Source organism: Larimichthys crocea, chromosome XXII, assembly GCF_000972845.2.
Source record: "Larimichthys crocea isolate SSNF chromosome XXII, L_crocea_2.0, whole genome shotgun sequence".
Taxonomy (NCBI): domain Eukaryota; kingdom Metazoa; phylum Chordata; class Actinopteri; family Sciaenidae; genus Larimichthys; species Larimichthys crocea.
In genome coordinates this window covers 21,989,001-22,016,777 of record NC_040032.1, presented here as the reverse complement: position 1 = coordinate 22,016,777, position 27,777 = coordinate 21,989,001, and the positions used below count along the sequence as shown (strand labels likewise).

Below are 27,777 nucleotides of genomic sequence, written 5' to 3'. Positions count from 1 at the left end.
CTTCGATAAAGTTAGTCAAAGGCAGGCTTGTGAGTTGCAGGCTTGACGTTGCAGGCCAGAGCAATTAACTGCAGCTGTGCTCTGTCTGTGTGTGTGACTGCAGAGAGACACAGAAAATCTCAAAACGAACCCTCTCGAACTAGTGAACACTAACGCCAAACGGTAGGTCGTATCAAAAAAGATGAAATGACTGTGAGCATCCTCATCTTGTCGACCATGTGAATGCTGAATTTCAGTGGGAACACCCCACAAGAGTTTTGGAGAAGTTGTATAGCCATCAGTATTTGGTTCTTGTCAATGTTCAAATCCTTACATTTGATAAATTTCTTGCTTCTAACGCATCAACATTGAGGACAAAATGTTTACTTGCTGCCTCATATAGCTCACCTACTGAAAGGTGTCATGACAACGAGATAATGTGTTAATGTTATTCACTTAACCTGTCAGTGTTCATAATGTTATGACTGATATGTGTATATCTGAAAGTAAAAGTACCATAACACAAAAATACACCATTATGGGTTAAAGTAAAAGTAAATAGAAAATGTAATGTAGTGTATTCAACTATCAAAAATAAAAGTAGTAACTGAAAGATAATTAGTAGTGGTCTATATTTAATTAGTATTTTAATATGTCTAATATCTATATATGTATGCATGCAATAAAGTGGAGCAGTCAAAAGAGTAAACAACATACAATGTTTAATATGAAACAGTACTTTATAAAAAGAGTGCATCTTCCACCACTGTCTAATTTATATATAATTACATTACGTAATCATGTCCAGGGCGCTTAAAATACACACCAGTCTGATATTTAGTAGTATGAAGTAATATGTCAGTAATGAGTCATCATCAGCGCCCTCAGTGACAGTAATGTGACCATGGATGTCTCATGGGAAGGAAATCAGCTGATTTCTCCAAATATAAACACCTTCACTGTAAAACACAGCAAATACTCTCTGTTTATCAGATATCAGAATATTCATTTAATATTAAAGCAATATGACACGAGAGGGAGTGCTGTTATCCGGAATATCAGCATGGCTGTGATTCAGTTGTATGATAGTTAATCACAGCCGTGCTGTTATCCAGTGTAACAGCACAACCTCAAGTGTGATATTGCTTTTCTATGACAGTTCTACAAGCTCCATTTATTAATTATATTATAATTTTGGTCTACACACACTGTAACAACACTGCTTTTCAATTGTATGTGTGTGTACTTTTTTTGCCATGTTTACGAGCTAGTTTTTGGGTCATTCATTCATTCAGTACAGCTGGCTTTTTTGTACATGTTTTTTTAAACTGCATATAAATAAAATGTTAAATGCATATTTCATGGAGAACTTGATTTTTTGCATTAATTATTTTGAGTCAGTGTTTAATTTGGTGTGTGTCTCATCAACCAAACAGCACTTACTTTAGTGAGAAATGTTTAATTTTTGAAACAACATCATTTCCTACTGAAATAACACTGGTAGCAAGTTCTTCAGTTGTTGCGGTGACAAAATCCAAAATATAAAGTTTGTAGTTTAAAGTTTGTGGATCATATTGACAAGAACAGAACTGTCGATATATGACATCCTTTATCTTGTACTTCTAGAGTTACAGACATTGTTCAAATGAATTGTTCAAATGTCATATGCCTTAAAGAGAGTTTGATGTAATATTTTCCCCAGACAACACAGGTAGCTTTAGTTTAAACAGTTTTTTAATGTTTTGTCACCACTACAGAAACACTAGGTAACTTTTAAATATCTGATGTTCACAGCTGTTAGTTATTGGTTTGATTAATGGTTGTGTATTCATTACTGATTGTCTTTGGGGTTTATAGTCAGCTGAATGTATTCAGTTTCTATCACCCTTGTGTGTGTGCGTTTAAACTACTCGTTGAAATATGATGGAGGAAGTTTACCCATGTGGTTTGGTTTCCTTTTCCACTATTTTTGTTCCTCTTTTTGTGTCACAAAACTTGTGGAAATCACAAGCTGCAGCTGAAAGCCCCTCAGAAAGCCCACACAAGTTACACGAAAGAATGGTTGCTACATAAATGAATAAAGCTGTGTGTTTGTATGTGGAAGGATGTAGTCACTGTGTACATGCAGGAAGGAATAAACACAAAGCTTCCTCTTCTGGAGTATTGAGAAATATTTGAAAGGGGAATTCTTAAGTCCATTGCGAGATTTCTTCACCATTTACTAATTTTGAGTCAGTTACAGATCAATGACTAGTAGTTCTATTACTACTGGAACTGCTTCTTCTAACCAAATAACACAATCCCTGTAATTGCATTGAACACATATATTGGTCTGATGATGATGCTACAGGAAAAATTAGGGGATCATCAAAGTCAGTAAGATATATTTTCTCTTGACTACGCATATCTGAACAAAAGGCAATCCCTCTAATAGTTGTTGGGATATTTAAGTATTTCAGTCAAGTGTATGATATTCTGGTACTAATGAAGTCAACAAGGTGATGGCACAGTGCATTGACTTCTCCATTTGCAAACACAGTGTTTCTATCTGACAATTGAAATTTGTACCGAAACAGGAAACTCTGTCTTGGACTTGTCTGTCACACATTTGTTTCTGTTATTCAAATATTTGTTAGCTGCAGCCGTGCTTTATACTTCATCGTATTTCGGAGGCAAATATTGTAATTTATACTCAACTTTGACAACTACTGCTTCTTAGTTTACATATTATTTTTATTGATTTATTATTATTATTATTTAATATTTTTATTATACAAGTGGAAGCCACAGTATTTCCTGGTTTCTTTTTCCCTGTGATGACGTTATATGACAAAGACATGTAAAGAGGAACTAACTCCTGTGGTATGTTGATTACTTACTGCACACACACACAGTATATAAGCCTCATGTCTGTTGCGTTTCATCTCAGTAGGACTCAGTTTGGTGGATCTCAGCATGGAGGCGAACTATGTCAGGCATGTGGAACTGTTGGGCTTCGAGAAACGCCTCTTCCCCAGTCGGCACTTCGTAAGGCTCAAAACATTTAATCTACAAAGCTAAATTATGCAAAGGAAACCTCAAATCTATAGATTTAGATAAATGATGTTGCTTTTTGCTTCAATCATTTATGCTGTCTATTTGTGCAGGTTTATATGCTGATGGTGAAATGGAGCGACCTCTCTGAGAAACTGATCTACAGGACGTATCCTGAGATCCACACCTTCCACGTGAGTTTCTCTGCATTATAAAATCAAAGCTCTGCCGACCTGTGCATCAGTCTGACCCGATTAATAATTAAACCAATAAACCAATGGTTCAAAAATGTTTTGTATTTCGGTGACAGAAATCGCTGAAAGAGATGTTTCCCATCGAAGCTGGTCAAATAGAAAAGAGGGACAGGATCATCCCGTCGCTACCAGGTATAAAACAATATGAATGTTTACAAAATTTAAGGTGTATGTGACAGAGTACAGATTGTGCCATCAGGACTTCCTAACTCTCATTTCTGCATTTTGGTTTTGTCATTCTGTTAGTTGTTTTGACAAATTGTTTTGACTACTATTAAAAGATAAGCCTGATGAATATGAAGTAGATGAGGCATTTTAAAGATGAGGGAAAACTAACCCTCATCTGTTCAGTAAAACCCCTCTCTATGCTTTAATGTGCTTTCAGGAAGCACCTGGTTATATCAAACACATGTGGGTGAATCCACTTCTCCTTTTTTACTTTTGTTGAAGCAACTGAGCTGTAATCACAATGTCAAAAGGTGCAAAGAGTTTTGGCAGCCGTGAGCAGCAGTTAAAAATAGAAAACAAGGAAACAGATTAGGGCAAATATAAGAAAAAACATGAAAATGAAAGTAATTAAGTAAAGTGTTGAACAGAACAAACATACTGATTATTTGTTCATTTTTACAACCTTATCAGTGCTAAAAAAAGTTTGTCCCAATAATTTCTCAGACACAGCACCTCAGGTTCAACTCATCCATGTTAAAGGGATGGTTCGGGTTATTTGAAGTCTGGTTGTATGAAGTACTGATCCATAGTCAGTGGACAGTGCGCCCCCAGTTTGGCAAAGCAGACAGGAGGCCCTATGCGGAAACTGAAGTATTTATATCGACCTATGCTCTCTTCAGAGTGACCAAACTTCAATGACAAAAAAAAACATAATTTTGTAGGACATGAGAACTTGTGATTTTACATTGAGCAGGTCTGTGCCATTACCAGGTAGTTTCCTGTTCCTGTTCATCTGCTGGAGGCCAGTTTTCATGAAAACAAGAACTGTACACTTTCCCCCTTGTGAAACCATAATTTCAAAACAAAAATATCTTACTAAGAAAGAGAAGCAAAGACATACCTCAATACTGATGCAACAACTGCCTTCCTCACAGGTCTGGGAACCTACATCTCTCAAATGTGCAGGAAAAGTGGAGCTTAATCAAGATGGAAAAGTGGTTTTAAAAAGACCAAAATCTCAAAGCATAAAGTAGAGGAACTACTTAACTGCAATAAGCAACTCCTACTACAGCTAAAATGCAAATCATAGTTTACAAATTAGTAGATGCTTTTAATCACGTAACATTGTCTGATTATCACTTTGCATTCCTAACTATTTTGGAGCGAGGCAACAAAGCTAATGTTAGAAACATTGTGTTTTTAAGTCCTTGTGGGTATGAAAGCTATCACAAAGATTCTATGGAAAAATACCATGATATAGAGAGAACAACGACTCTGCGAGCAATGCATCCAACATTAGCTAGGTTGTGGGTTAACAAATTTTGTGTTTTTAAGGTCATGTCAACGTCATTTTTTATATTTTACAATAGTAGTGCAATGTTTCCTCTGGACTTCAGATCTTGGGATGACAAGACTTCTGGGTTAAAGCTCCTTTTCCGTGAACAGTGAAAATGGCACATGGGAGCTCTAGAGTTGACTTTGTGACACAGTAGCGAAAACAAAGTTTTGTTTTCTCAAGAAAACATATTAAATTAATTTGTTATCACCAGACAACTGAGGAAATGTATGAATTCATGGCCACTTAGGGCTTTCATAGAGCAGTTTTCTTTCTTTTTTTTAGCATTTTGGCACCACAACAGAAACACTAGGTAACTGTTAAGTATAAGATAAGCTAACATTAGAAAACTAGAAGATGGTTTACCAGAGGCAGCACACCCACTCCAGGCTGCAAAAAATAAAATGCATGAGACTTTCTTTCCCATCTGCACAAAATCTCATTGTACCTATCTACAAGATACTGGGCATCTATTTTACCTGTGATTGGTCTCTAGTGCACCGCCATCCAGCTAATGTTAACTGTGTTTGTGTCCACAGCACCGCGGTGGCTGGACAGCGAGAAGTCAACAGAAACCAGACAGGGTACGTTGTCAGAGTACTTCCACTCACTCATCAACCTGCCGCCCCACATCTCCCGCTGCAAACAACTCAACAGCCTTTTTAAAGTTCGACCAGAGGATGAAAACCCTCCTGCCGCAAACACGTCAGTATAAAACATGCATCCTGTTTCGGAAGATGTATTATTTCGAAATTAAAAAGTCAAGTGAACAGAAAACATTTTAAAAATTGCACGTTGACAATTTCCTCTACAGAGTGAAAAGAAACGAAACGTTTGTGGAGTACAGGGAGTTGGCCAGAGGTGTCGTATCTGGTAAGTCATTTCAAACTTCTATACCAAATTCATTCTCAAAATTACAGCTTCATTGTTAACCTTTTCAAAAGAATAATGGCTTCATCAAATCATTGCCTGAAACATCATTCAATGTAGCAATGTCACCTCATATACAATATTAAATAGGAGCATTTTAAACATATTCAACTTGCGAGGGGGGCCACCAATGCATCATGGTGTCCATGGCATCTGCTGGCTACCCAATGCTGCCTCTACTGTTGGAAATGGCTACTGGATTTATTTTGAAATTGTCCAAATTAGTTTTCTGTAAATGATGTTGGTGCAAATTATTAAAGATTGTTTTACCTTACAGAGATTTCTGGTCCCATCGTACTGGACTCCTACAGAGTGGTCGCAGACTTCGCCAAGACGTCCAAACATGAGATCAATCTGCACACTGGAGACTTGGTGGAAATTATTGAGAAAAATCCGAACGGTGAGAAGACTTAAAGATTTAAACCTCACCGGAGGAGCTGGTGTCAATCACCTTTTTACTGAGTGATGGAATCCTAGATGAAGACACAACGTTCTGCCAACGTTTGAAGACTTTGGTTGAGTTTTGTGACTGTAGCTTGTAGATGGCTGTCTAATAATCCTGTGGTTGGTGTAATCTCGGCTCCTGTCAACATGTAAAAGTGTTCTTCAACAACCCCAAATTCCCTCCAAAAGTGATACCAACACAAAACATTTCTGGAAAGACACACACAATATTATTTATCTTTAATTAATAAGACCAGGTTTTGAGCTCCTGTGGTCTTGTTGTGTTCAGGTTGGTGGTTCTGCCAGTGTGAGTCTAAACGAGGCTGGGTACCTGCGACCTACTTGGAGCCTCTGGATGGACCAGAGGAATCAGAGGAACCTGAACCAGACTACGAAGGCAAGTTGTTGACGTTGTTGTCTTAATGAAATGCATTTTTTTCCGTTGAGTGTTTTTGTAACTCTGTGTTGTGTGTCCCTACAGGAGAGCTGCACGTAAGCATCAAAGCCTACAAGGCGGAGCAGGAAGACGAGATCTCTCTGGAGCTCGGTGAAACCATTGAGGTCATTCACAAACTGCTGGACGGCTGGTGGGTTGTCAGGTATGATATGCACACATTTTTAACACAGTAAAGCAGCTTTAATCTATAGTTTTAAAACAACAAAATATTAAAAGTGGTCTTTAATTTTTAGTGATACATCTACAGAGAATTATCAGCTGAATATGCAGCTTCCTTAGCTTCTCAGAGTTTTATAGTGAGTTCCAGCTCACTATTTATCTGTCTGGCTACAACTTTACTGTTTTGGTTCACTCTCAGCGCTCTCATAGTGTTGTTTTCAGAGATCAAGCTGTAAAAAGCCACTTGACACCACCTACTGACACAGTAAGAGCCTAGCTGGTAAACATAGTAGAGCAATCGGCAGCTAAAGAGACAGTCCAAAAACAGAGCTAAAAGAGAGGGAATATGACACGAACATGACTCTGCAACAGTTTATTAAGGTGAACATAACAATTTAAAATAATTGGTTGGTGCAGGTTTAACAATTTCTTTACGTGTGGCATACTTCATAACAACTAATTGTATTTAAACATGGTGATGCTCTTACAGCTTCATTATTTTATGTATTGTATTTTTTTTTATTGGCTAGAGGTAAAGTCAAAGGATTGACTGACTTTAAGATTCATTCTCCGGGGATCATGAATATGTGTCAAATATTTCACTCCGAACCAAACCGACACTGACATCACACTGCCATCTCTACAGTCACACTATGAAAGTTCACTAGATGTTATTCCCATATTGATGCCTTTTAAAACATTTTATCCTACTTAATCTGGATACTTCATATTAAATTGTGAATACTGTTAACCTTTATTTTAAAGAAAAGGAGATGAGACCGGTCATTTCCCCTCCATGTTCCTGCACAAGGCCGGCAAGAGAGAGATACATGAAGCAGAGAGGATTAAGGTGCAGGGACAGAAACCACCTCCTCGCAGGTAAGTCAGAGATTCACCGTAAATAAAAGTCATTCAGACAATAAATGTTAAATATATGTTTTCAGACATATGATGAACTGTTCAATTACATTCCCAAAACAAATGTTAAAAATAATTTAAAAGTTCAAATCATCAGCTGCGATTTAGATTAGCATTTATAAATAACTAAAGATAAAGAGATCATACATATGAACAATATTGTTAAACTGTTTAAATAGTATAAAATAATGCACCAAGTGTTAAAATTGAAACTTGCATCCACCGATGTGCAGGTCTGCACGTAGCTCCCCTGTGGCTGCTGGTGTTGTGTTGCGTCACTTCAGACAAAAAGAGAAGTGTGATAACACTTTCTCACTCGGTTGCTACACGATTTGTGGTGAATTTGAGCACTTCTCTCTCTCTTTCTAAACAATTGTTTAGAAAACAACAAAAGTACAGTTATCTTGCTAATAGTAGCATAATCGTAACATGAGTTCAGTTATCATAGTTGAACATGTGAGATTCAGGACGTTAGCATTTTATTGTTAGCACGTTAACATGTTTAAAGTTTACTTGTGACTTGTCCTATTAAAAAATACACCCCAACTGTCTTTGTATTTAAGAATTAGATGTTTTCACAGTAGTTCTTCTCTTTTTTATAATAAAAACTCTTACTGGCCTAAACACAAATCACAAAGCAGTACATTTTTTTCATCTCATTGTTAATATTTCAAAACACAGTACAACTCTGTGTATTTCTGTCTTTTTTCGTTATCAGGTCGACAATCCGAAATGCCAAAAGCATCCACAATAAGTCTCGTCTTCGGATGAGCCAGGACGCCTACCGCAAGAATAGCCGCCGATACCTTCAGCAGAAGGGCGGCCAAATTTCAAACCCACACAAGAACTCCAAGAATGCTGCCCAGTCACCACTGAGGGAGAGAAAGAACCAGGGTAACGAAACCGTTTTTCCAGAGTTTATCACAAGACACTGTACCAATGAAACCACTCTGACATGCATTTTGTTATTTATAACCTACAGGCAACATTGCCGAGCAGTCTGGCTCCAGTTCAGAGAGCGAGCTAAAGAAGGAGGCTCCGGTTATCCCTCCTCGGCCCAGTACGGAGCTCATCTTAGAGCGCTGTAGCGACAACACCCGCAAGAAAGTCAGCATCAAGTCCCGCCCCAGCTCTGCCAGTGTGCCATAAAAATCACAATGAACTAGCCTTTTGAAAGCTTTTTTTTTTATTTCCTTCTGTAATTTGTTGCAAACAGTTAAAATAAAAGTGGAAGTTAGATGAAAATATAGAAGTTTAAAATTACTTCTTAAAAAAAACAAAATATATTTTGACATTTTTAGTCAAGTTTTATTTTATGTATTATATGGTGTGGTAAGCTGTCAGAAATATGTCAAAATTTTTAAAACTTTTATTTCTGCAGTGTTTGTGATTGTTTTCTGAAAAATCGTAGGTTTCTGAAGAGCCATCTGCCATATTGGTAGTCCCATGATCTATCAGCAAGGACGTGGATCATCGGCGGACCTATAAGGCATGCCAAGATATTTGAAAAACTGCAGTTTTTGGCATTGACTTCGTTTCACAGAGGTTGCTGGTTGGGTGGGGCCATGGTTGAGGACATGAATGGGCAGGAGAAGATGACTGATATCTCTGAGTCATAGATGATGCCCCCTCACAGGATGTTAACTTTACGGCTACTGGTCTAATGGAACAATTTAACATTTTGCATTTTATTACTGGCCCTTTTCTATTTGCAACATTTATTCTACTGATTTACTGGCTGCTCTGTGAAAGCAAAGTGGGTGAAGGTGTCCAGGTTTTGTGGGACAAACAGGACAAAAGTAGGTTACAGAAATGTAGGCCTGTCTTTAAAAAGCCTCAAAGTCAACAACCGGCAGCACATTTAGAAATGAGGCTGAGGATGTCGAGGACAAAACGTTAATTTAAACATCAGAAGTTCCAGGTCTTACTGTGATTGGCTGCCCTTACAATACCTGACAAATTAACACATTTAGAGTGAATTAAGCTGTTCATATGAAAACTGTAAGGCAATACTAACGTGAAAGACCACATGCTATAGGCCTACATGTGAAAACATAGAGTAACAGGATAACGGGATAGATAACAGACTCTCATAGAAAGCAAGTTGTGGAAAATACTCCATTACAAAAAATTAAATCACTTCTTTCTAGGGCCAAAAGTCCATATCCTGATATACTGTAGGTAATTTCTTGAATTAAATTAAAACATATAATTAACAGCAAAAATTACTTAATGTAACAAAAGTGAAAGCAGTCATGGTGCAGGAAAATGTTGCATTTTATACTGAAAGACTGTACAGTAAAATATGCCATGAAATATAATTGCATTTTACTGTATACAAGAAACACGGTCCAAAACAGCATTTTGAAGAGGATATCGATTAATATCTACAATCGTTAGCGTTGTTTGAGTACACTGACTGCTGTAACATGAAAAGATGAAAAGCTTTGACCCCGACGTGATTTGAACACGCAACCTTCTGATCTGGAGTCAGACGCGCTACCGTTGCGCCACGAGGTCCTGCATCCCTAGAAACGAGCTCTGGGTAAATGAAGATAGCTCAAGTCCGGCATATTTTGGTCTTTAATATGGTCTGCTTGAATGAAATCTGTGTGTGTGACAAAGAGCACAAATAAGAATGATCATACTGACCTGCTAACTAATTACAGGGTTGAACGTGAGTTTGTTAGGTCAGTAACTTCAGTCCAGCGTCACTGAAACAAGAGCTCGAGCTGACACGTCACAAGTGTACGTTACTGATGAGATAAGTCGTCCCCGTTAAACAGGTCAAAATGTTCGTCATTGGTTCATCATATAACCAACAAAAAGAGTCATGTCCACCCCCATGTAACCTTCCCTGGTGGTCTAGTGGTTAGGATTCGGCGCTCTCACCGCCGCGGCCCGGGTTCGATTCCCGGTCAGGGAACTAGTCTTTTTCTGTGCTGGTTCAAATACTAGATGTTTAATCTCATATAGCTATTAAAGGCAATAAAACCTAATTAACAACTAAAACACACTTACACTGACATTTATTTATGAATTTCTACATTCATGTTTTTATAAATTTTACAGTACATTTACTCAAAGAGCAAATCTTTAACATTATCAGCTATTTGCTACTTCTGTAGCAATTTAGTCTTGGATACTATAATATTTTATATAATATACACTGTAGAACATACAGTACAGTATTGCATTAAAAATAGATGTGACACGAAAAAGGACATGCTCATTATTATAATTGGAATGCAGTGTTACGGTAATATTATGATGACAGTTGTGGTAATGCTGCTGATGGAATTCAGTAATCAATCATTAATGCAGGACAGAGGACAGAGATGCCCTCTGGTCTGTGTGTCTTCATCTTCGTCTTCTCTGCAGAGGGATTGCGTGTCTTGGTTGCTGCAGAGGGATCCGGTAAATTTAACAGATTTAATAAGGTGAGGACCGGATATCAGGTGATTATACTCTACCTTCAAAATAAAACATGAAATGTAAAATACTTTCTTTAATGAGTACTGCAGTCTACTGTGATGTAAAACAAAAAAATGATGATTTCAACAATAGAGCTGCAATGATTACTCGTTGAATTGATTAGTTGTCAATAAGTAAATTAATCAGCAATTTTTTTCATAATCAATGAATCGTTTTGAGTCATTTTTTAAACAAAGAAATGTTCAGATTATTTAACTGAATCTTCTCAGATGTGAATATTTTCTGTTTCTTTAGTCCTCTATGACAGTAGAAAGCTAAAGTGCTTATGGAGCATCTTCATATTCTCACATTATACAGTATATAGCCTAAAATTCTTAAACATTACATAAAAACAACAAATTAGCCAGATCCACAGATTTTGAGCTTCAAAACAGCACTTTGGAAACCTGTCATCATGGATATGCTGACGTCACTGCTTATACTGTTATTGGTATTGCCAAAATGGTCCTTGGTTTCTATGTCTGGTTCTTAAACATGTTTCTTTTTTCTTACTGGCTTTTAATTATTATTGTAGGAGCCAAAATGCATGTATATAGTTTGTATTATTTATTGGTTTAGATCACACACGTTTTGTAGATCACCCTCACTTCTAAAATTGGCACTGAGGGTTGTTATGGAATTTTCTATCCTCAGGTAACACAAGGTCATGTGTGGGCCTTGAGGTCCTCAGCAGTATTAGTTGTTTGGCTTTGGTTGAGAACAGTAGGTGCCAGTCTGTCTCAACACTGTGGTGGCCAGGGTCGAAGAGACCTATTGCTACATGACAGATAGCTTGTTGTTGACGTTCCAATCTGCGTAAACAGACATCTGTGTCTCCAGACAAGAATATGCTGACAATAACACCTCCATGGGTAAAAATGGTCTCTTTGACTAATTCTGGGCGTATAGTATTTGTGGTGTCATCTTGGGGTTTAAAGTTGATCCACCAGGATGAGTTGGGCAGAATGTGAGACCGACTCAGGCACTTCTGATGAACTTTGAGAGTGTCTCTATTTCTCTTTGGCCAAGCGTCAATAAATAATACAGCATAAGACATCAGAGGCTCCTGAACACTTTCTTCCTTCCTGACCTCACCATTGACATTTGACTTCAGCAATTTTTCCACAACAAGGGTGAGGTGCTGGTTACACCTTATTTTCACCTGTGCACTTGTGTGGTGGTGGGAGTTTTAGGCAAAGAGGATGACAGGTTCCGGTATTTTCTGTTGACTGTCGCTTATTATCACATTTCACTACTTATGATCACTTAGTACTTATTATCAAGTCTCCTTTTGTCTAGTTTAGTCCGTAATGCTGTGCCAGTTTCAGTTTGTTGCTATTCTTTTGGTTTATAAACATAAAACTTACTTTACGTGACTTTGGATTTTCTTTGGACTGTAACACATCACAGCCCACTCAGCCTCTTAGCGGCCCTTTTTTCCAGATAGTTGCTGGTACAACTATAACATAACATAATTTTTCCTCTGTGAAGCACTTTGGGATACATGTTTGCATGAAAGTTGCCATATAAATAAATAAAGTTTAAGGTAGACACTGCATGACCGAAAAGTATTGTTGTGACTGTAATATTTACTACTTTGGTGTCCTTCACCTCTTGTGTGAACTTAAAAAACTGATTAAAAAAATTACTACTAATAATACTGTTGCTATTTTTTTAATAATGAGCTCAATCACACAGGTAAAGAAAGAAAAAAAAACAGCCCTTATTTTGAAAACGTAGCCGGAAACGCAATTGGCTCAAAGTCTGCGGGTGACGCTTGGCACTGCATCCTTTGCGGTCGCAGAGAGAAGAGGACTCTCCGCTCCGGTTCACTCCAAATGCCACCGGACACCGACACCGACGGCGGCCTCTGACTGGACGGACGGACAGCGGCGGTGGTGGCGTCGGAGGCACCGCGACGTACGGGACTCAGCGGGAACATGGCGGCGGGAACAACAACCGGCTCGGTACCGTGGCGACGATAAATCAGAGAGGAGCAACGCGGCTGCAGGAGCATCACTTTGCACAGGTCAACGAACGTGCACGTAACACCTCAGACGAGCTAAAGATAGATGAGACAGAGAATTACCAATCAATCAGTGTGTCTGTTTATGTATCGATATATCAATCTCAGCAATGCGTTCATGTTCCTGTAATGATCCTGCATGCTCTATGATGATGGCCTGCTTATACATCTGTAGGACCTCATGAACTACATCCATTAACTGATCTTATTTAATTATTATTATATACAGTTCAATGCAGCTCCATATTGTGGCATGCAATATTGAATTATTCTTCTTTAAACGTCCTCCTTTCCTCTCCTATTTTTTTTAATTTCATCCCCTCTTCCTCTCTTCAGGTCAGTTCAGTGCAGATATTTTCTTTCTTCTGCCACATGAGAAAATATAAAATAAGCAAACAAAAAAAAAATGCAACAAAAGTGTTGATACTTTTCATGCAACACTGAATAAAATGATTAAAAATAATTTTAAAAAAGTATAAGGGAAAAATAACTTTAAAAATAAAAGTACCATGAGGCGTGTTAACTAACCGTTTTTTGGGGAACTTAGAGGACAATGTCAGGTGATGATGACAAATCATATGTGCATTTTTAAAGAAGGTCTTTATTTAGAGAGCCAGTTTGCAACCGACAACCATTTCGAGAAATTGGCAACCGGTTTTCCAACGTGAGTTGGTCTACGGAGACTTCAGCTCAGTGTGGTGGCTCTAGTCGTAGCCATCGTGGCAGTCCTGCCTCCGCCTCCCCTTCATTCAGCTGGCTCTTGGTCACCATTAAAGAGCCAAACATTTTTGTAATCTAAAAATATTATTATATCAACATGCCTAGAACCTCAAGCATTTGTTGAAGACAACCTTGGCTGTGCCTGTGACGTGAAGTCTACGTGGAAATGCCAAAAACTACAGTTTCTCGAATGTTCACTTGAGGCTGGGTCCAAAAGTGAGTCAGTCTCCATAAGTCCCCATGTTAAAATGTCCAACTTCACAGCAGAATCTCCCCTGTGATTGTTCTACTGATCTACTGATCTCATTAGATTATTCTGACTCATGCATTAATGTAACAGCAGGATTTTACTGTTGTAGTTGGCTGAGAATCATTTGATTGTTTGGTTTGTAAAAAGTCTTTATATTGTTATATATTAATATATATTATAGCAGCTCACAGCAATTACATTTCGCTGTGATTGTACCTGGGTGGTTATATCTCAAACTGAATAAAGAACTGGTACTAAAGTAGCATCAGTTCCTGACTGGTCCTGGACAAATGATTCAGTATCAGTATTTATGCAGCATACAAACATCTTAAATTTAAAAATGCAGCTAAAGTAAAAACTAAACTTGTTAAAAAAATAACTTCTAATATCTTTTCATGTCAGGTCTTTATTTTTTTGCAAATTATGGTGACTTGTATCAATAAACGCACCAATAATTATCATTATCAATAAAATAAAAGTTGATACTGAGCCATATTTGACTATAGGGGACTTAAACAACTCCTTCAGCAACAGACTGCTGCTCCCACCATCTAATCTATGTCTTGTCTTGTTGTTATGTTGACAAACTAACTGGATAATGGATTAATGGTTTCAGCTGTACTTAGTATAAACTGTTGGCTATTTTAATTTCTAACGACACATCAGATTTTATAAACTCTTAATTTGTAAAGTAACTAAAGCTGTCAGATACATAGTGAAGTAAAAAGTAAGCTGGAAGTAATTCAAATGTGTACTTCAGTATAGCACATGAGGAAATCAACTGTTCACTCCACCACTATTGAAGCTGTGTAACATCAGTTGCACTTGATAAGTAAAATGATTTGAATGATCATACATGTTACTTCAGCTTTTATTCGGAAGAAGCAGAAGTATAGATTTTCACAAACATGTGCCCCGTGTTGATCTGTGGGTGTGTTTGATCCCATGCAGACAGCTGACAGTGCGTCTACAGAGGAGATGAGGGGAAACCTGAAGGCAGCAGCCCGTTTCTAAGGAACAACATCAGCAACACAGCGTGCAGTAACACACACCATGGGCTACAAGGTAACATCACCACTCACCGTTCAGCAAAACGCCACAGCGTTCACTTTCCAAACCTCCACACATGTTCAGTTTTTCAGTCAGTATCTGAAGACTTTGTCTCAGGGATGTGTGTGTTTTGTGAGTAAAAAAATCTCCAGATGACTCACAGCTTCAACTGTAGTAACAGTTACTGGAGGTGTCATGATTCATTCGTCACACTGATACACCTACTGCTGGGTGAATAATGCAGATGTAGCTAAAAGAAATGCTCCAAAGCGCAGTGAGTCAGTAAGATAAGTAGGGCTGTAACGCTAAATGAGTTCACACGTTCACGGATATATTATACATGGACGTAGTCTCCGTTACGCCGTCCGCAGGTTTGTGGAGAGTCATCGTGAAGCTCAGTGTGGTGCTCTGGTCGCAGCCAGACTTCTTGGCAGTCTTACCCCTACCTCCCCTTCATTGATCTAATCTACAAATTGGCAAAGACATGGTGTGGGTGGAGCTGAGGGGGGCTGAAAATCTGATTGCTCTAACAAGCCACCTTCCTGTCAGTCAAAGTGGCCATGCTGTTAATTGTACACAACTTTAATATAGTTTGAACCGGTGAGTTCAGCCTCAGTACAGGTGTCATCAACAGGAAAATTAGCTATAGAGACCAAAACTGTTTTTGATGGGATTATTTACATTTTACTAATTGAATCTGAGGAGGAAATATAACGTAACGTAAAAATAATGAATAAACAATGGACAATACATCGCTTATACAACACAAATTTCTGTGTACAGACAATCTCAGCCTTTACTTTGTTATCTGCTTTTGTGTTATACAGATTATGAGATTATTCTATTTTACACCTACCACACATTTTAGTCGTTCTTTATACAGGGTCAGTTTTAAAATGCACAGTTGTTTTACCAAGTAAATGCAGATGTTTTAATACGTGTTTGTGGATTGCAATATTGAGGGTTAGTTTGTCTTTTATGTTTTGCTTTTTTTGTTTTGTTTTTATGTTTTTCACTTGTAATTTTCCACGATGAAGGATATTCAGCTGTGCAGCTGCATTTTCTTCTCTGATGCTGGGGCATAAATGTCACGCTGCTCCAACAGCAACCGACCAATCAGCATCTCTGTTGTTTGATTCAGAGCTTTACTGCGGCTGACACATACATAACCATCGAACTCCCTCTCACTCTGTCAGGCCAGATTAAAACACACACACACACACACACACACACACACACACTGCAGAAACACACTCTGCAGCAGCACGCACACACTTCCTCCTGCCTCTTAATCTTGTGTAGTTTATGGTTCCATAAGTCCATGATGCACTAACACCTCTGGCTGCCTCTGTGTGTGCGTCGGCTGGGGATTTAGGGCGACATGTTCAAGCAGATATAAGGTGACACCACCATCTGTGTGAAGCTCTGCAATAACGCTGCCGCTTCATTTATTCATACATTCATTCATTCATTTGTTCATTCAGAGGAGCCGACAGGCGTCACACATGCTGACAGGCACTCAGCTGTGTGAGCAGCAGCTGTGGTTCTCTAAAAGTAATTTCAGATAATCCAAACCTGCTGATATTGATCAAAACTGTAAAACTTGAAGCGGTTATGATTTTTATAACAATCTGAAGATCTGCACCTCACCTTCATCTTTACAGAGCTGTATAGAGAGTTTCAGCTCATTGTTTATCTCTCAGGCCACCATTTCACTCGGTTCACTCTGATAGCGTAATTTTTAAGTAAATATGTAATGTAATATTTGATGATGAAGTGAACTCTGGACTAACAAACATCAATACTGTAGAGTAATTCTTAAAGACACTGGAAACCCAAATTCACAACACCCTTCTAACTATGTAATTTAGGCTCTTATGTACAAAATAACAAGCATCTAAAACATTTTAGGTATTATTTTTAATCCAGAAAATCCATCTCATTTTAAATATTGTCATTTTAATTTTTGTAAATTTTCCTGATAGTGTGTTTGAGTTGTACATGGTTATGCTCAGTAATTCTGTAAACAGACCTTTAAGAAAATCAGTCAGGGTGAATTGATGTAAAACAAATACAAATCCAATTTCCATATATAAAAAGAAGCACTGTAAATTTATGCAACATTACATTAGCTCATGTTAGCACAAATTAATATTTTTCAGGCAGTTAGTACAACTTCAGGTCATTGACTGACCGCTACTTGCTGCACACAGTCACTTGTTCACCTTCAGTGTTTTATATTTTTTTATGTCTTTATTTTTTATTCTGTCTGTTTGTGAAGCACTTTGGTACACACAAACCTGTGTGCTTTTAAAAGCGCTATATAATTGAATCTTGAAAGTTGAAAGTTGAAAACAAAACCTCTCTGTTCTCAACCTCAAAGCAGCTGCAGCCCAAAGAAACCAATTTCATTTAGTGTCATAAATAAACTCATGACTGTCAAGAAAGGGAATATTCTTGCACCTGTTTTCATTATTAAACAGAAAGACACAACCTGTGCACTTCACGGACTCTGAATTCAAGTTTCTCTCTTTTACCGAACTAAGATTAGTTTAAGTGCCTTGTAAACTCATCGTAAAACAATCAAATGCTACAGGAATAAAATAAATACAATAATGATGGCCAAAAGGTGGCTAAAATACATTTCATAGCTTACTTGTTGGTGCTCATGGGTGAGATGTCAATCAAACATGATCTTGAGAAATGTCTAAACAGCAAATGTAGCTGTTTTTTTGTGTGTGTTTTTTAGGCTTTCTAGTATTTTTGCTAAGGAAAATGCTCCTATTTGATATCATATCTGCGCTTTTACTGTTTAAAGCCACATTTCCAGAGGCTTTAAAACTTAATGCCTTTAGTTAAACCTGAAAAACACGTCTGTCCCGAGTCACACAAAGGTGTTTGCTAACAAGTTCAACTTCAAAGGTGATGATGGAAGAGTGAAGGTGAATAATGTTCATTCAAACTAAATTATCACTTATTCAGCTAAAAGTGGACCCAAACATTTCTATCAACATCCCTGCTGAGTCAGATACGGATAAGAATGTATGCTGATTTTTATCAAAGACAGAAAAAGTAAAGGCGGAAGGAAAGGGCTATTTCCTTTAAACAAAGTGGAAACAACTGTTTCCCCCAAAAGCCTCATATCTTTTTTGTTGAGGTGAGCCATTGAACTCTTTTTGGTCTTCTCAGTGACTCATTGTGAGTGACTCTCAGTGGTCCATTCATAGCCTGTTTTAGAAATTATGTTTCCTGTGTCAGATTCCTTAAAAGTTGCCTGGGACACAAACCTTTAGTGGTTTCAGCCTCTTAATCGTGACTCTCAGTGGTCCATTCATAGCCTGTTTTAGAAACTACAAATTAGTACACTCTGAAACTGGGGGCACTAAATCACAAAAATACCAAGTTTGACTCAATCTTGCCTTAAGTGTTGACTCAGTAAACTAGTATGCCTCGGCCTGTAGTTATCACTGTGCCTCTTGATAGGAAAACAAGTGATTCAGACAAGTAAATGAAACTGCTGTTGTTCATGTGACAGCTCAGAGTGGAGCTGACTGCAGTATGTTCAGCCTCTGGCTGTCTGCAGACCAGCTGCTGTATAGAAATAACACAGCAGGAACATATTGATTTCAATAGTCCTGCGCTCGTATGTAGCACAGTGGGTTGTCATGTGTGCATTTGTTTTCCATAGGATCTGATATAAGCAGGATTGATTGATTCCTGCTTTCCTCTGGTCTATTTCCATTTGGCCACATTGTGGTGCAACATAATACTCAATCCAGGGTTGGATATTGTTTAGGATGAATAAACCCTGCTTCAGATTCTTCATCCATTTTGCGTTGCTGATCCAGATCAAGGTCACGGTGGCATTATGGGCAAAGTAGATCAAGGCATTCTCCTCAGCTACTTCCTCCAGCTCCTCCTGGCCCATCCCAAGGTGTTTGTATATAATCCCTCAGAGGCACAGAGCAGGTATGGGGTCCCCTTTCAGCTGAGTATGCCTGCAATGGGAGGCGTCTCCCCTGAGAATCATAACCTCATAATGGTCAGTGTTTCCCCACTGTGGCTGGCCACAGTTTAATAATGAACGGAACACATTTTTACATCTCGGGCGGGGCTTAAGTTTCGATTTCGAGAGAATAAAACAAATGTTGGGAAATTGTTATACAGTCTGCATCCATAGGTCAAACACCTGTGTCGACGTTCAACGTCTCAGCACAGAAAAAGAAAGAAAAACTTGTGGTTTAACCACAAGATCAGGAGTCAACAGCTGCAAAAGTTCATTGTGTTTAAAAAGTGAAACATTTATCCATCAGCCTCTCTGTATGCACAAACATCACTTCATATAGACAATTCTGTCCATCGTGCCAGAAACACAATGAACAACCAGCTAATTCTTAATTCATGCCGGAAACACCAAATTGTCAGTTTTTAACAGTTTGTTAAAAAAGAGAACAAAGTTACATCTCAGCAAGTTTCACATCTGGGTTCAGCAGGGTGCAGCAGCAAAGTGTTGCAGATACTTTGTTAATACATGTATTCATGTTTCATGAAAATTCTTTTGTTTGGCTAGATATGCTGTCTGGTCTTGTTCTTGACTCGGGTTCTCTGGTTTTAGTCATGGCTTAGAGCGCATCCAAATGCAGGTTTTTACATTCATTTGAGTAGGGGTTGTCCGTTTTGGCTGTGGCGGTGCAGGCAGGTGTCCACCAAAGTTAAGTCGGACCCAACTTTTGGAAAGACTCAGCCCAACATCACGCTGTAGCCACCAACCATACCATCACAGCAGTCAACTCTCCACAGTCAGCCTGAATGGTCTCTGAAACTGAGGCTATCCAGGTGGATTCATGCACTAAACTCTGACACTACCTATTGTGTTCTGGCTTTGTTTATTTCATGCACAAGCTTCTGTGAGTGCTTAACTTCCGCTGCAAAACAGTAACACAAAGAAGTTTCCTTTGGTTCTGTGTTTGATGGTCAGAGAGAGGGCGCGAGCACTAGTCGAGAGACATTGACAGTGAATGAGCTTCACAGCCCTAGTAAAGAGAATGTGTCTATACATATTTATCTATATCTCGTGGGGAAAGCAAGTTGCACTAAGACTAAAAATAAGCCAGCCCTAGAATTGGTTTCAGCCCTGATGGTACACCACAAAAACCCTTAGATGAGGAGCTTATGTTAACATGTTGCAGCAGTTTATATCTGCGTTCAAAGACTTAAAGCAGAGTGATCACAAGTAGAGGATTGCATAAAAATAATCTGTAATACTTCACATAACTTATTTTTAAACAGTCCTGATTCATTGCTCCACTTTATCCTCCATGGCCTGGAGAAAAAAATCACCTTGGCATCATGTAATGGAAAATTTGGCACAGGAGGCCCATTTATTGAAATCTTCATGCAGGCCGCCAAGTTCTCTCCATGCAGGCAGTTTCTGAGCACTGTGTACCCCAATCAGATGTTAAGATGTGTCTATATTTACACACATTTAAGAACAGATCTATATTGATTTTGAATCAGCCTTGTACTCTGGTCATGTTCAGTTTGTGGTGGAAGTTCCTGTACAACTTCCGAAGTGAGAAATCAAGAGATTTGCTGTGTAGGCAATATCCCAAAATTAACATCTGATGTTAATACACATGGTTTTTACCCAAACCTAACCATGTAGAATGGGACTTCCTGTTGTGTTTTTAACTGAAACTCTTTGTGGTTTAGGAAGTTTTATTGCAGAAAATGTGGCCAACATCTCCATCCAAACAGCCACAGCTTCTCGGTGAGGGGTGTATATTAAGCAATGGCAGCAACTTCCAGGACTGTGAAACGAAGCCAAAAACTGAAGTTCCTCAAACGGCCATTTGAGGCTGGCTCCAAACATGACTCAGTCTCCATAAGCACCTATGTTAAAATGTCCAACTAAACAGCAGAAATAAACATGTTTACAGTCTGGTACAAAAAACAGTTTTGATCTCTTTTTGATAGCTAATCTCCCCTTCCATGACAACTGTACTGAGGGTGAATTTCCTTTTAACTCATCTGTGTAAAGTTTGCTTCCTCATTTTTACATGTTTCCTCTTAAAATGGACAACAAAAAGAACCTCAGCCTGCCAGCAGTTGCCAGTCTAGAAAGGATACTGGATACTGAGGTGGTTTGGCTCCTGGTATCCTGGAGTCAGTTTGGTTAGTTGCACGGCTGACCGAGATAAATGACAGTGGTCTCAGAGGATGTGATTAATTGGATGTGATGATTTTCACCAGCAAATATATTGTGTATAAAATATGATCCAGTTTCACCAAAATCAGTGAATAAAGTTTAAACATTTTATTGTTTTATTTCAAATGACAAATGAATACATGAAATACTTCAGAAAAAATTGGGTTGGGTCAGATACTTGAGTATAGGTGACATGAAGCATAGATATATGTGATAAAAACACTTCATGGGGACTTTAAGCTGATGTCGTTTCCTTCCTTGGCTTCAGAGTTTTGGAGGAAAATCTTTTCAGATTAGGTTGTTAGAACTATTTCTCTTATTAAGTGCCGACGCCACGGTCACGTGAACTCGTGCTCTGCAGTAATTTAAAGAGACTATGACAGCAGTGGAACTCACATCTAAGAGTTTTACCGCACACATGCACCAACAAACACAATGATTTATGCAAGAACTGATTTTTGGCATTATTTTTGGCATTTAAGGAACATAATTTTGGTCTGGCAGGCCTTCCTTATTTCAGGAAACACTGTCTCTGCATTCGGATTAGACTGAGTAATGAGTTTTATGATTTCATGTGCTGCAGCTGCATCTTTCCTGACTGCTGATAAGCGGCCGAATCAGCCTCAAACTATAATAGCTTTGTGTTGTTTTTTTCAAAACCAGCACAGGTGCACCTACTCGTACCACCTCTCGCCTTACACGCCCTGATTTTAATGTCCACATGAGGTTTACTCTCAAACAGACTTTACATAATAAAGTCATCACCACTGATTTACTTATTCTTCTCCTCCTTCACGTTACTGGTCATTATTATATCCTCAGATGTGCTAAAACCACACTGTTAACCAGCCTCGTTTACATCCATTAAATATGGCTGATAGTTGTTAAAGCATTGAGGGGTAAAAGGCGACCACTGACTCCTGTAATGGACTCTCTTTTTCCTCATTATCTTCATGCCTTCCCTCCTCTTTTTTCCATCTGGCCTGTCATCTTTCTACTCCCCCTCATCCTCCTCCTCCTCTTTTCTCTTTCTCCCGGATTTCACCCATCGCTCGGGGCAATGATGGCATTTTTAACTGATGATGTCTTTCTCCTCCTCCTCCTCCTCCTTCTCTTTTCTCTTTCCCCCTGATTTCACCCAACGTTCGGGGCAATGATGGCATTTTTAACTTGATTCAAAGAGAGAGTGGTCAGTACAGAACCCTTCTTTGAATCAAGTTAATGTTCTTGTATATATATCATACATATATATATCAGAGCTGTTAAAGACTCTGATCAAGACCTCTTGGCTGTTCCTGTACAGTTTAAACCCAGAGGCAACTCTGTTTTTTCAGTTGCAGTTTCTAAACATTAACATATCTCTTTCCATCAGATCTGCTGAATTTGTTTAAAATGTCAGCTTGTTTTTTCTGTAGGTTAAACCTCTCCACTTTTAGTTGTTCTTTAGCCTTCAGCCACTGAAGAAGAGTGGACCAACAGCCACAGGCTGCAGTTCACCAACCTATTCACCAATTCTGTGTTTGCAGGAGGCAAATGGTGGTCAAACCAAATACTGACTGTAGCCCTAGGTGAAATATCCATAGTTCAGTGCCTAATGAATGTCCTATCTCAAGATAAAACTGCATATTTTAGAGTTTGCTGTTATTGTAACTCATCCAAGACACACCACTGTCATGTTTAACTTGGTTGGTTCTTGCAAAATCATTTGGTGTATAGCCCTTAATCTTGTTATTTTACTTTACATGTGTAAATGTCAGCCAATGTGTGCTAAGAAAAGGAGATTCAGTGCTTCTGTCTCATGTAGTCTTTTATAAGAGGAAAGGAGATCCTGCTGACCCACTTGTTCATGCAGATGAGAGCTCCTAACAAACACTACGTCAGTCGAGAATTAATGTACACTCACAGTAACTACAAGTAAAATTAATAAATGCATATTTAAACCTGCTGTGACTGATTTTGTTGGCCAGTTTGGGGCACAAGAGAGAACTACAGAGTCAAGTGATGTGATATTTATTAAATAATTGTTTGTTCTATAGAGTATTAGAGAATAGTGATGCCCACCATAGTTTTGTATAAATATATTATAATTAAACTTAAAAACTCAAAGATATTCAATAGTTTAGTAGTCTAAAACAAAAACATGCATATATAATATTCACTTTTGTGAAGTAGTGAAATTTTACACCTTTCTGGACGGTAGACTGAATGTGTGTGTCCTCCGCAGATTCCCGGAGCCGCGATGGACAGAGTCAGCCTACTGTGGCGTCTGAGACGTCGGGCTCGCCGTGGAGTGCTCTGCATGGCCTTCTTCTGCATCTCCATGGCTCTGCTCTACGCCCTCTGCGCTGAAAACAGCGTACCCGTCACCGACGCCATCTTCGGGGTCCGGGCACGAACCCGGGCTCAGCCTCGTGCACACTCCGTCATCAAGGTTGGTAGCCGATAGTAGCTGATGTAACCTGAAGATTTTACGATGCATCTCGATGTGATTTCCTTCTCTGAGACTCTTGGTGAAAACAGTTTCTGGATGTTTAACCGACAGGACTTGATATTGTCATCCCTCTGACTGCCACAGGTGCTGCGAGGCGGGGCCAAGCCCATGTACATCGACCCTCAGAAGCTCCCGGGTGTCGTCCCAGGTGACCCTCACCGTCCAATCCCTGTCCTATCCTCTCCAAACCACACCCATGAAGCTGTGGACTCGACGCCAAAGCGGAAGCCAAGAGAGCGGGAGCCTTCTGGGTTTTTGTCTCGGATGCTGCCGCGCCCCTTCACTCGTGCCCTGGAGACCCTGTTTGGAGGTCGCCGGAAGGGGGAGCTGAGTGGCCGAGGCAGTGATGCCGAGTTCTTCGGGCCTCATGGCCTTTTGGGTGAAGTGTGGGATGACGAGATGTCCAGTAGCATGCTGGGAAACAGACTGAGGAAGGTGGTGCAGAATTATCAGGTAAGAAGATTCAACCTTGGTAAAATACAGTATTATAACTACTAGATCGTGTTCAGAACGAATTGTTTGCTAATCTTGCCTTCTCGCCAGGCGATGAATAAGTACGGAGTGGAGTTCTCTGGCCCTGGCGGCGTGTCCAGCAGGCCCAAACTGAGTGGTCCCAAGCTCCTCTGCCAAATAAAGGACACGGTAGAGGTGACGACTTTGACCGCTGACCTCCAGCCCTTTTCGTTGCTGCCCTGGGCCGCCCAGCTGCCACCGAAGCAGCTGACCTCCGACCTCGGGCCTTACAAGAGCTGCGCTGTAGTGTCGTCCGCAGGGTCGCTGCGCTACTCTGGACTGGGCAGAGAGATAGGTGAGATAGAGGCTGAGTTTAAAGTCATGGTTTGGTTTGTCTGACCAGTCATTGCTTTGATGTTGAGGTCTGGGATGTTGAGCGTGGGTAGAACAATTGTTTTGGAGGTGTTGAGTGTAATGCTGCAGTTGTTGTTATTGTTGGCAGTTCGTTTTTCAGTGATCCAGGGATACAGTAGCTTACAGAGGTGATTTGGCTGCTAGCATCCTGGGGCTGAGTCACTTCATTTAGCTACATGGCTGACCGAGCACTGAGATCCTCTAGTCAGCTGCTACTGGTCGCCCCTAAAATAAAACTAAAAACCAAAGGTGACCGAGCCTTTGTGGCGGCAGCCCCTAGGCTCTGGAATAACTTGCCCTGGCACATCCGATCTGCCGGATCAGGAGAGTTCATAAATTACATCGGTAGTGTAACGTTATTCCCTGTTGGTCTCAGAGGATGTGCTTGTACCAGTCCGGCTGTTCAGCCCAGTTTTGTTCCTTGCCAACAACAGATTCAGTTAGCAGCAGCTAATTAGCCAGCCATCAGCTAGAAAGAGAGACGGAAGATATCAGAGGGAAAACCAGCAAATATTTCTCCATCCAGTTTCACCAAAAATCAGTGAAATAGAGATATTGATTGTTGTGCTCTGAATCACTCAAAGACTCATAGAAGTGTTTCATAGGAGCAGAATACACCCCCGAGTGCAGGATGACGGATCATCAATAACTTTTTATCGTTTACCAGTCTTCCATCCCCATTACAACTTTTTCTCTTCTTTAGTGGCACTACAGTCACGTGAACTCGTAATTCAAAGAGACTATGACAACAGTGGAACTTTATTTTCAGCATTTAAGGAAGATCATTTTGGGCTGGCAGGCCTTCCTTATTTCAGAAGAAACGCAGCCTGTGTGTTTGGATTGGTCTGAGTAATGATTTCCATGATCTCATGTGCTGCAGCTGCATCTTTCCTGACTGTTGATAAGCGGTTTAATTCAACAGTCAAACTAAGATGAATAAGATAGACTTTAATGATGAAATACTACGATAACGTGTTTGTTTTTGTACACCCACATGCATCTGCCAATGTATAAAACAGGGAAGTGAGAAAATATTTCTCTGAATTTACATAAACCTTTTATTTCCTGATAATGAACTAAAATACCGTCAACAATTGAAGAAGTACATCTAACAAGGCACATCTGCACATATTTTCGGCTTCAAACCGGCGCTTCAGAAGCTTCTGGGTGACTTAACTCAGACTCTGTCCATTCTCTATACTGTCATTGGTCAACACGTGAAAAATGCTGATTTTTGTATGCCGATGATGCCGTTATTTATTGCAGTGTGTCAACTCTTGCTAAAGCTGTTTACCACTTGCAGCATGTTTTTAATGTCATACAGGGAACCTTGTCTCTGACAAAACAAAGTTCATGTTACTTTATAATACAATAGACCACTGGCCTAGTTCAACCACCCGTAGGTTGGTTATACTATGTTATGTATGTTTGTATGTTATGTTCATTTAAAAGACGATCGTTATGTTCTTATATTTCTCAGTGTGGACAGGATTAACTTGCCTTTAGCACCTGCTCCTTGAGATAAACGTTTTTAAAAGATTTCTTTGAATGCTTTTAAATCCATTTTAAAAGACCTGGAGACTGAATCATTTGGGTGTCCTTGCTTTAACTGATGTTATTGAATTTATGGATTGTACCACACTTTTACTTTTTCTCTAGATTGCTATGTCTTGTAATTCATATAAACTGTTTTAATTGAATTGTTCTTAGTTTGTGCTGCTGCCTGTCTTGGCGAGGACTCGCTTGATAAAGAGGTTTTTATCCTCAGTGGGACCATTCGTTGTTAAGTAATGGTTAAACAAAAAGTGAAGGCGATGCTGCAAAACATTGTTGCAAGTAAAATTCTGAATTCGTCTGTAGCACATGTGTTTGTGGCGACTGCAAACAAGAACAGCATTTCCTGTTTTCACCAACAGAAGTTCTACAAACATAGAAACAGAGACTGTTTTGCATCAGTAACTCTTTCACAGTTGAAGTTTCACTTCATATCTAATTCACAGACACCCATGATGCTGTGCTGCGCTTCAACGCAGCGCCCACCACCGGCTACGAGAAGGACGTCGGTTCTAAAACCACAATCCGCCTCATCAACTCGCAGGTGAACCCACTCACCAAATCCGACACCAACAGCTGACAACACAGCGCTCCATCGAGAGCCCAACACTAATTCACATGAAGTCCAAGAGGGAGACAAACGAGATAAATGTTTCAGCTTCAGGAACTTCATCAACACGCCTGAAAGCATGCTGATAGTTGCTATAGTAACCGTTTGGTGATGATGCCGTGTTGTCTTATTTTTGTCTGCACAGTCTGCTTTAAAACTTACAAACAGTTCAGCAGGAGTTTATTAAAGATTAATTTATTAAGGATTTATGTAATGAGATGAGTTAGCATCACTATATAATTTTACCACAAGTTCCAAGAACCGAGGCCACATAGTCTGCAGAGTGTATCTTATTTTGACCATAAACGTAATACTGAAAACCAAAAGCAATCACGACGCAGTGTGGACGGTAAACTTGAAGGAATGCATACTAACCTAAAGTGTTTAAAATTATTCCCACATCTCTCAACTAGATCCATTACCGACTTGATAGTGTCCTTCACATGATTATACGGCCACAAACTGTCGTTCCATGACTCAGCTGACTTCTTAGCATATTGTAGTACCAAATTTAACAATATTACGAAACCCAATCTAAACAATGTTGTCCACTGGTCTATATATACAATACTTTACCAAATAGAGTTACCTGGCTTAAGTAGCTCTTATAGCTTTTGTGATATAGATCTGGATGTATAGATTAAATAAATGTGTATCTGTCTCATAGGTGATGGCGTCTGATGACCATCGTTTCCTGTCCAGTTCTCTGTACAGCTCAGGTGCTCTGGTGGCCTGGGACCCCGCCCCCTTCTCTGCTGACCTCAGTCAGGTGACGTTTACATCATACTGTAGCTAAAGGGTCGCACCTTTTATATCTATGGCTGAACGTCACTGATAAACCCTGCTCCC

At 39.4% G+C, this 27,777-nt stretch overlaps 2 protein-coding genes and 2 non-coding genes across 5 annotated transcripts in view; 3 read left to right on the top strand and 1 right to left on the bottom strand.

Annotated features, from left to right (window-relative positions):
• Positions 1–143: 143 nt before the first annotated feature.
• On the top strand, positions 144–8,925 carry ncf1 (neutrophil cytosolic factor 1). The gene is made up of 12 exons (XM_019277479.2): positions 144–162; positions 2,912–3,006; positions 3,126–3,206; positions 3,323–3,398; positions 5,310–5,475; positions 5,585–5,643; positions 5,978–6,100; positions 6,434–6,541; positions 6,626–6,743; positions 7,526–7,639; positions 8,397–8,572; positions 8,661–8,925. The coding sequence occupies exons 2-12, from the start codon at positions 2,935–2,937 to the stop codon at positions 8,825–8,827; spliced, it is 1,260 nt and encodes a 419-aa protein (XP_019133024.1). The 5' UTR covers positions 144–162; positions 2,912–2,934; the 3' UTR covers positions 8,828–8,925.
• A 1,201-nt stretch (positions 8,926–10,126) lies between these two features.
• trnaw-cca (transfer RNA tryptophan (anticodon CCA)) lies at positions 10,127–10,198 on the bottom strand. The gene has a single exon. It is a non-coding gene; the product is annotated as a tRNA-Trp (tRNA).
• Positions 10,199–10,532: 334 nt separating this feature from the next.
• Positions 10,533–10,604, top strand: trnae-cuc (transfer RNA glutamic acid (anticodon CUC)). Its single transcript has one exon. It is a non-coding gene; the product is annotated as a tRNA-Glu (tRNA).
• Positions 10,605–12,888: 2,284 nt separating this feature from the next.
• The window catches only part of st6gal1 (ST6 beta-galactosamide alpha-2,6-sialyltranferase 1), a 41,201-nt gene continuing 26,312 nt past the window's right edge, over positions 12,889–27,777 (top strand). For both annotated transcript variants that reach the window (XM_027273481.1, XM_010734441.3), the window contains exons 1-7: positions 12,889–13,181; positions 15,100–15,213; positions 23,631–23,837; positions 23,982–24,350; positions 24,441–24,705; positions 26,765–26,862; positions 27,596–27,697. In XM_027273481.1, coding sequence (XP_027129282.1) covers positions 15,202–15,213; positions 23,631–23,837; positions 23,982–24,350; positions 24,441–24,705; positions 26,765–26,862; positions 27,596–27,697 — 1,053 coding nt within the window. In that variant the 5' untranslated portion in view covers positions 12,889–13,181; positions 15,100–15,201. The remainder of the gene's footprint in view (positions 13,182–15,099; positions 15,214–23,630; positions 23,838–23,981; positions 24,351–24,440; positions 24,706–26,764; positions 26,863–27,595; positions 27,698–27,777) is intronic.

Coding starts and splice junctions, on each gene's coding strand:
- ncf1 (XM_019277479.2), top strand. CDS start 2,935: ATGGAGGCGAACTATGTCAGGCATGTGGAACTGTTGGGCTTCGAGAAA. Junction 6,101..6,433: donor TATTGAGAAAAATCCGAACG/GTGAGAAGACTT, acceptor TGTTGTGTTCAG/GTTGGTGGTTCTGCCAGTGT. Junction 7,640..8,396: donor CAGAAACCACCTCCTCGCAG/GTAAGTCAGAGA, acceptor TTTCGTTATCAG/GTCGACAATCCGAAATGCCA.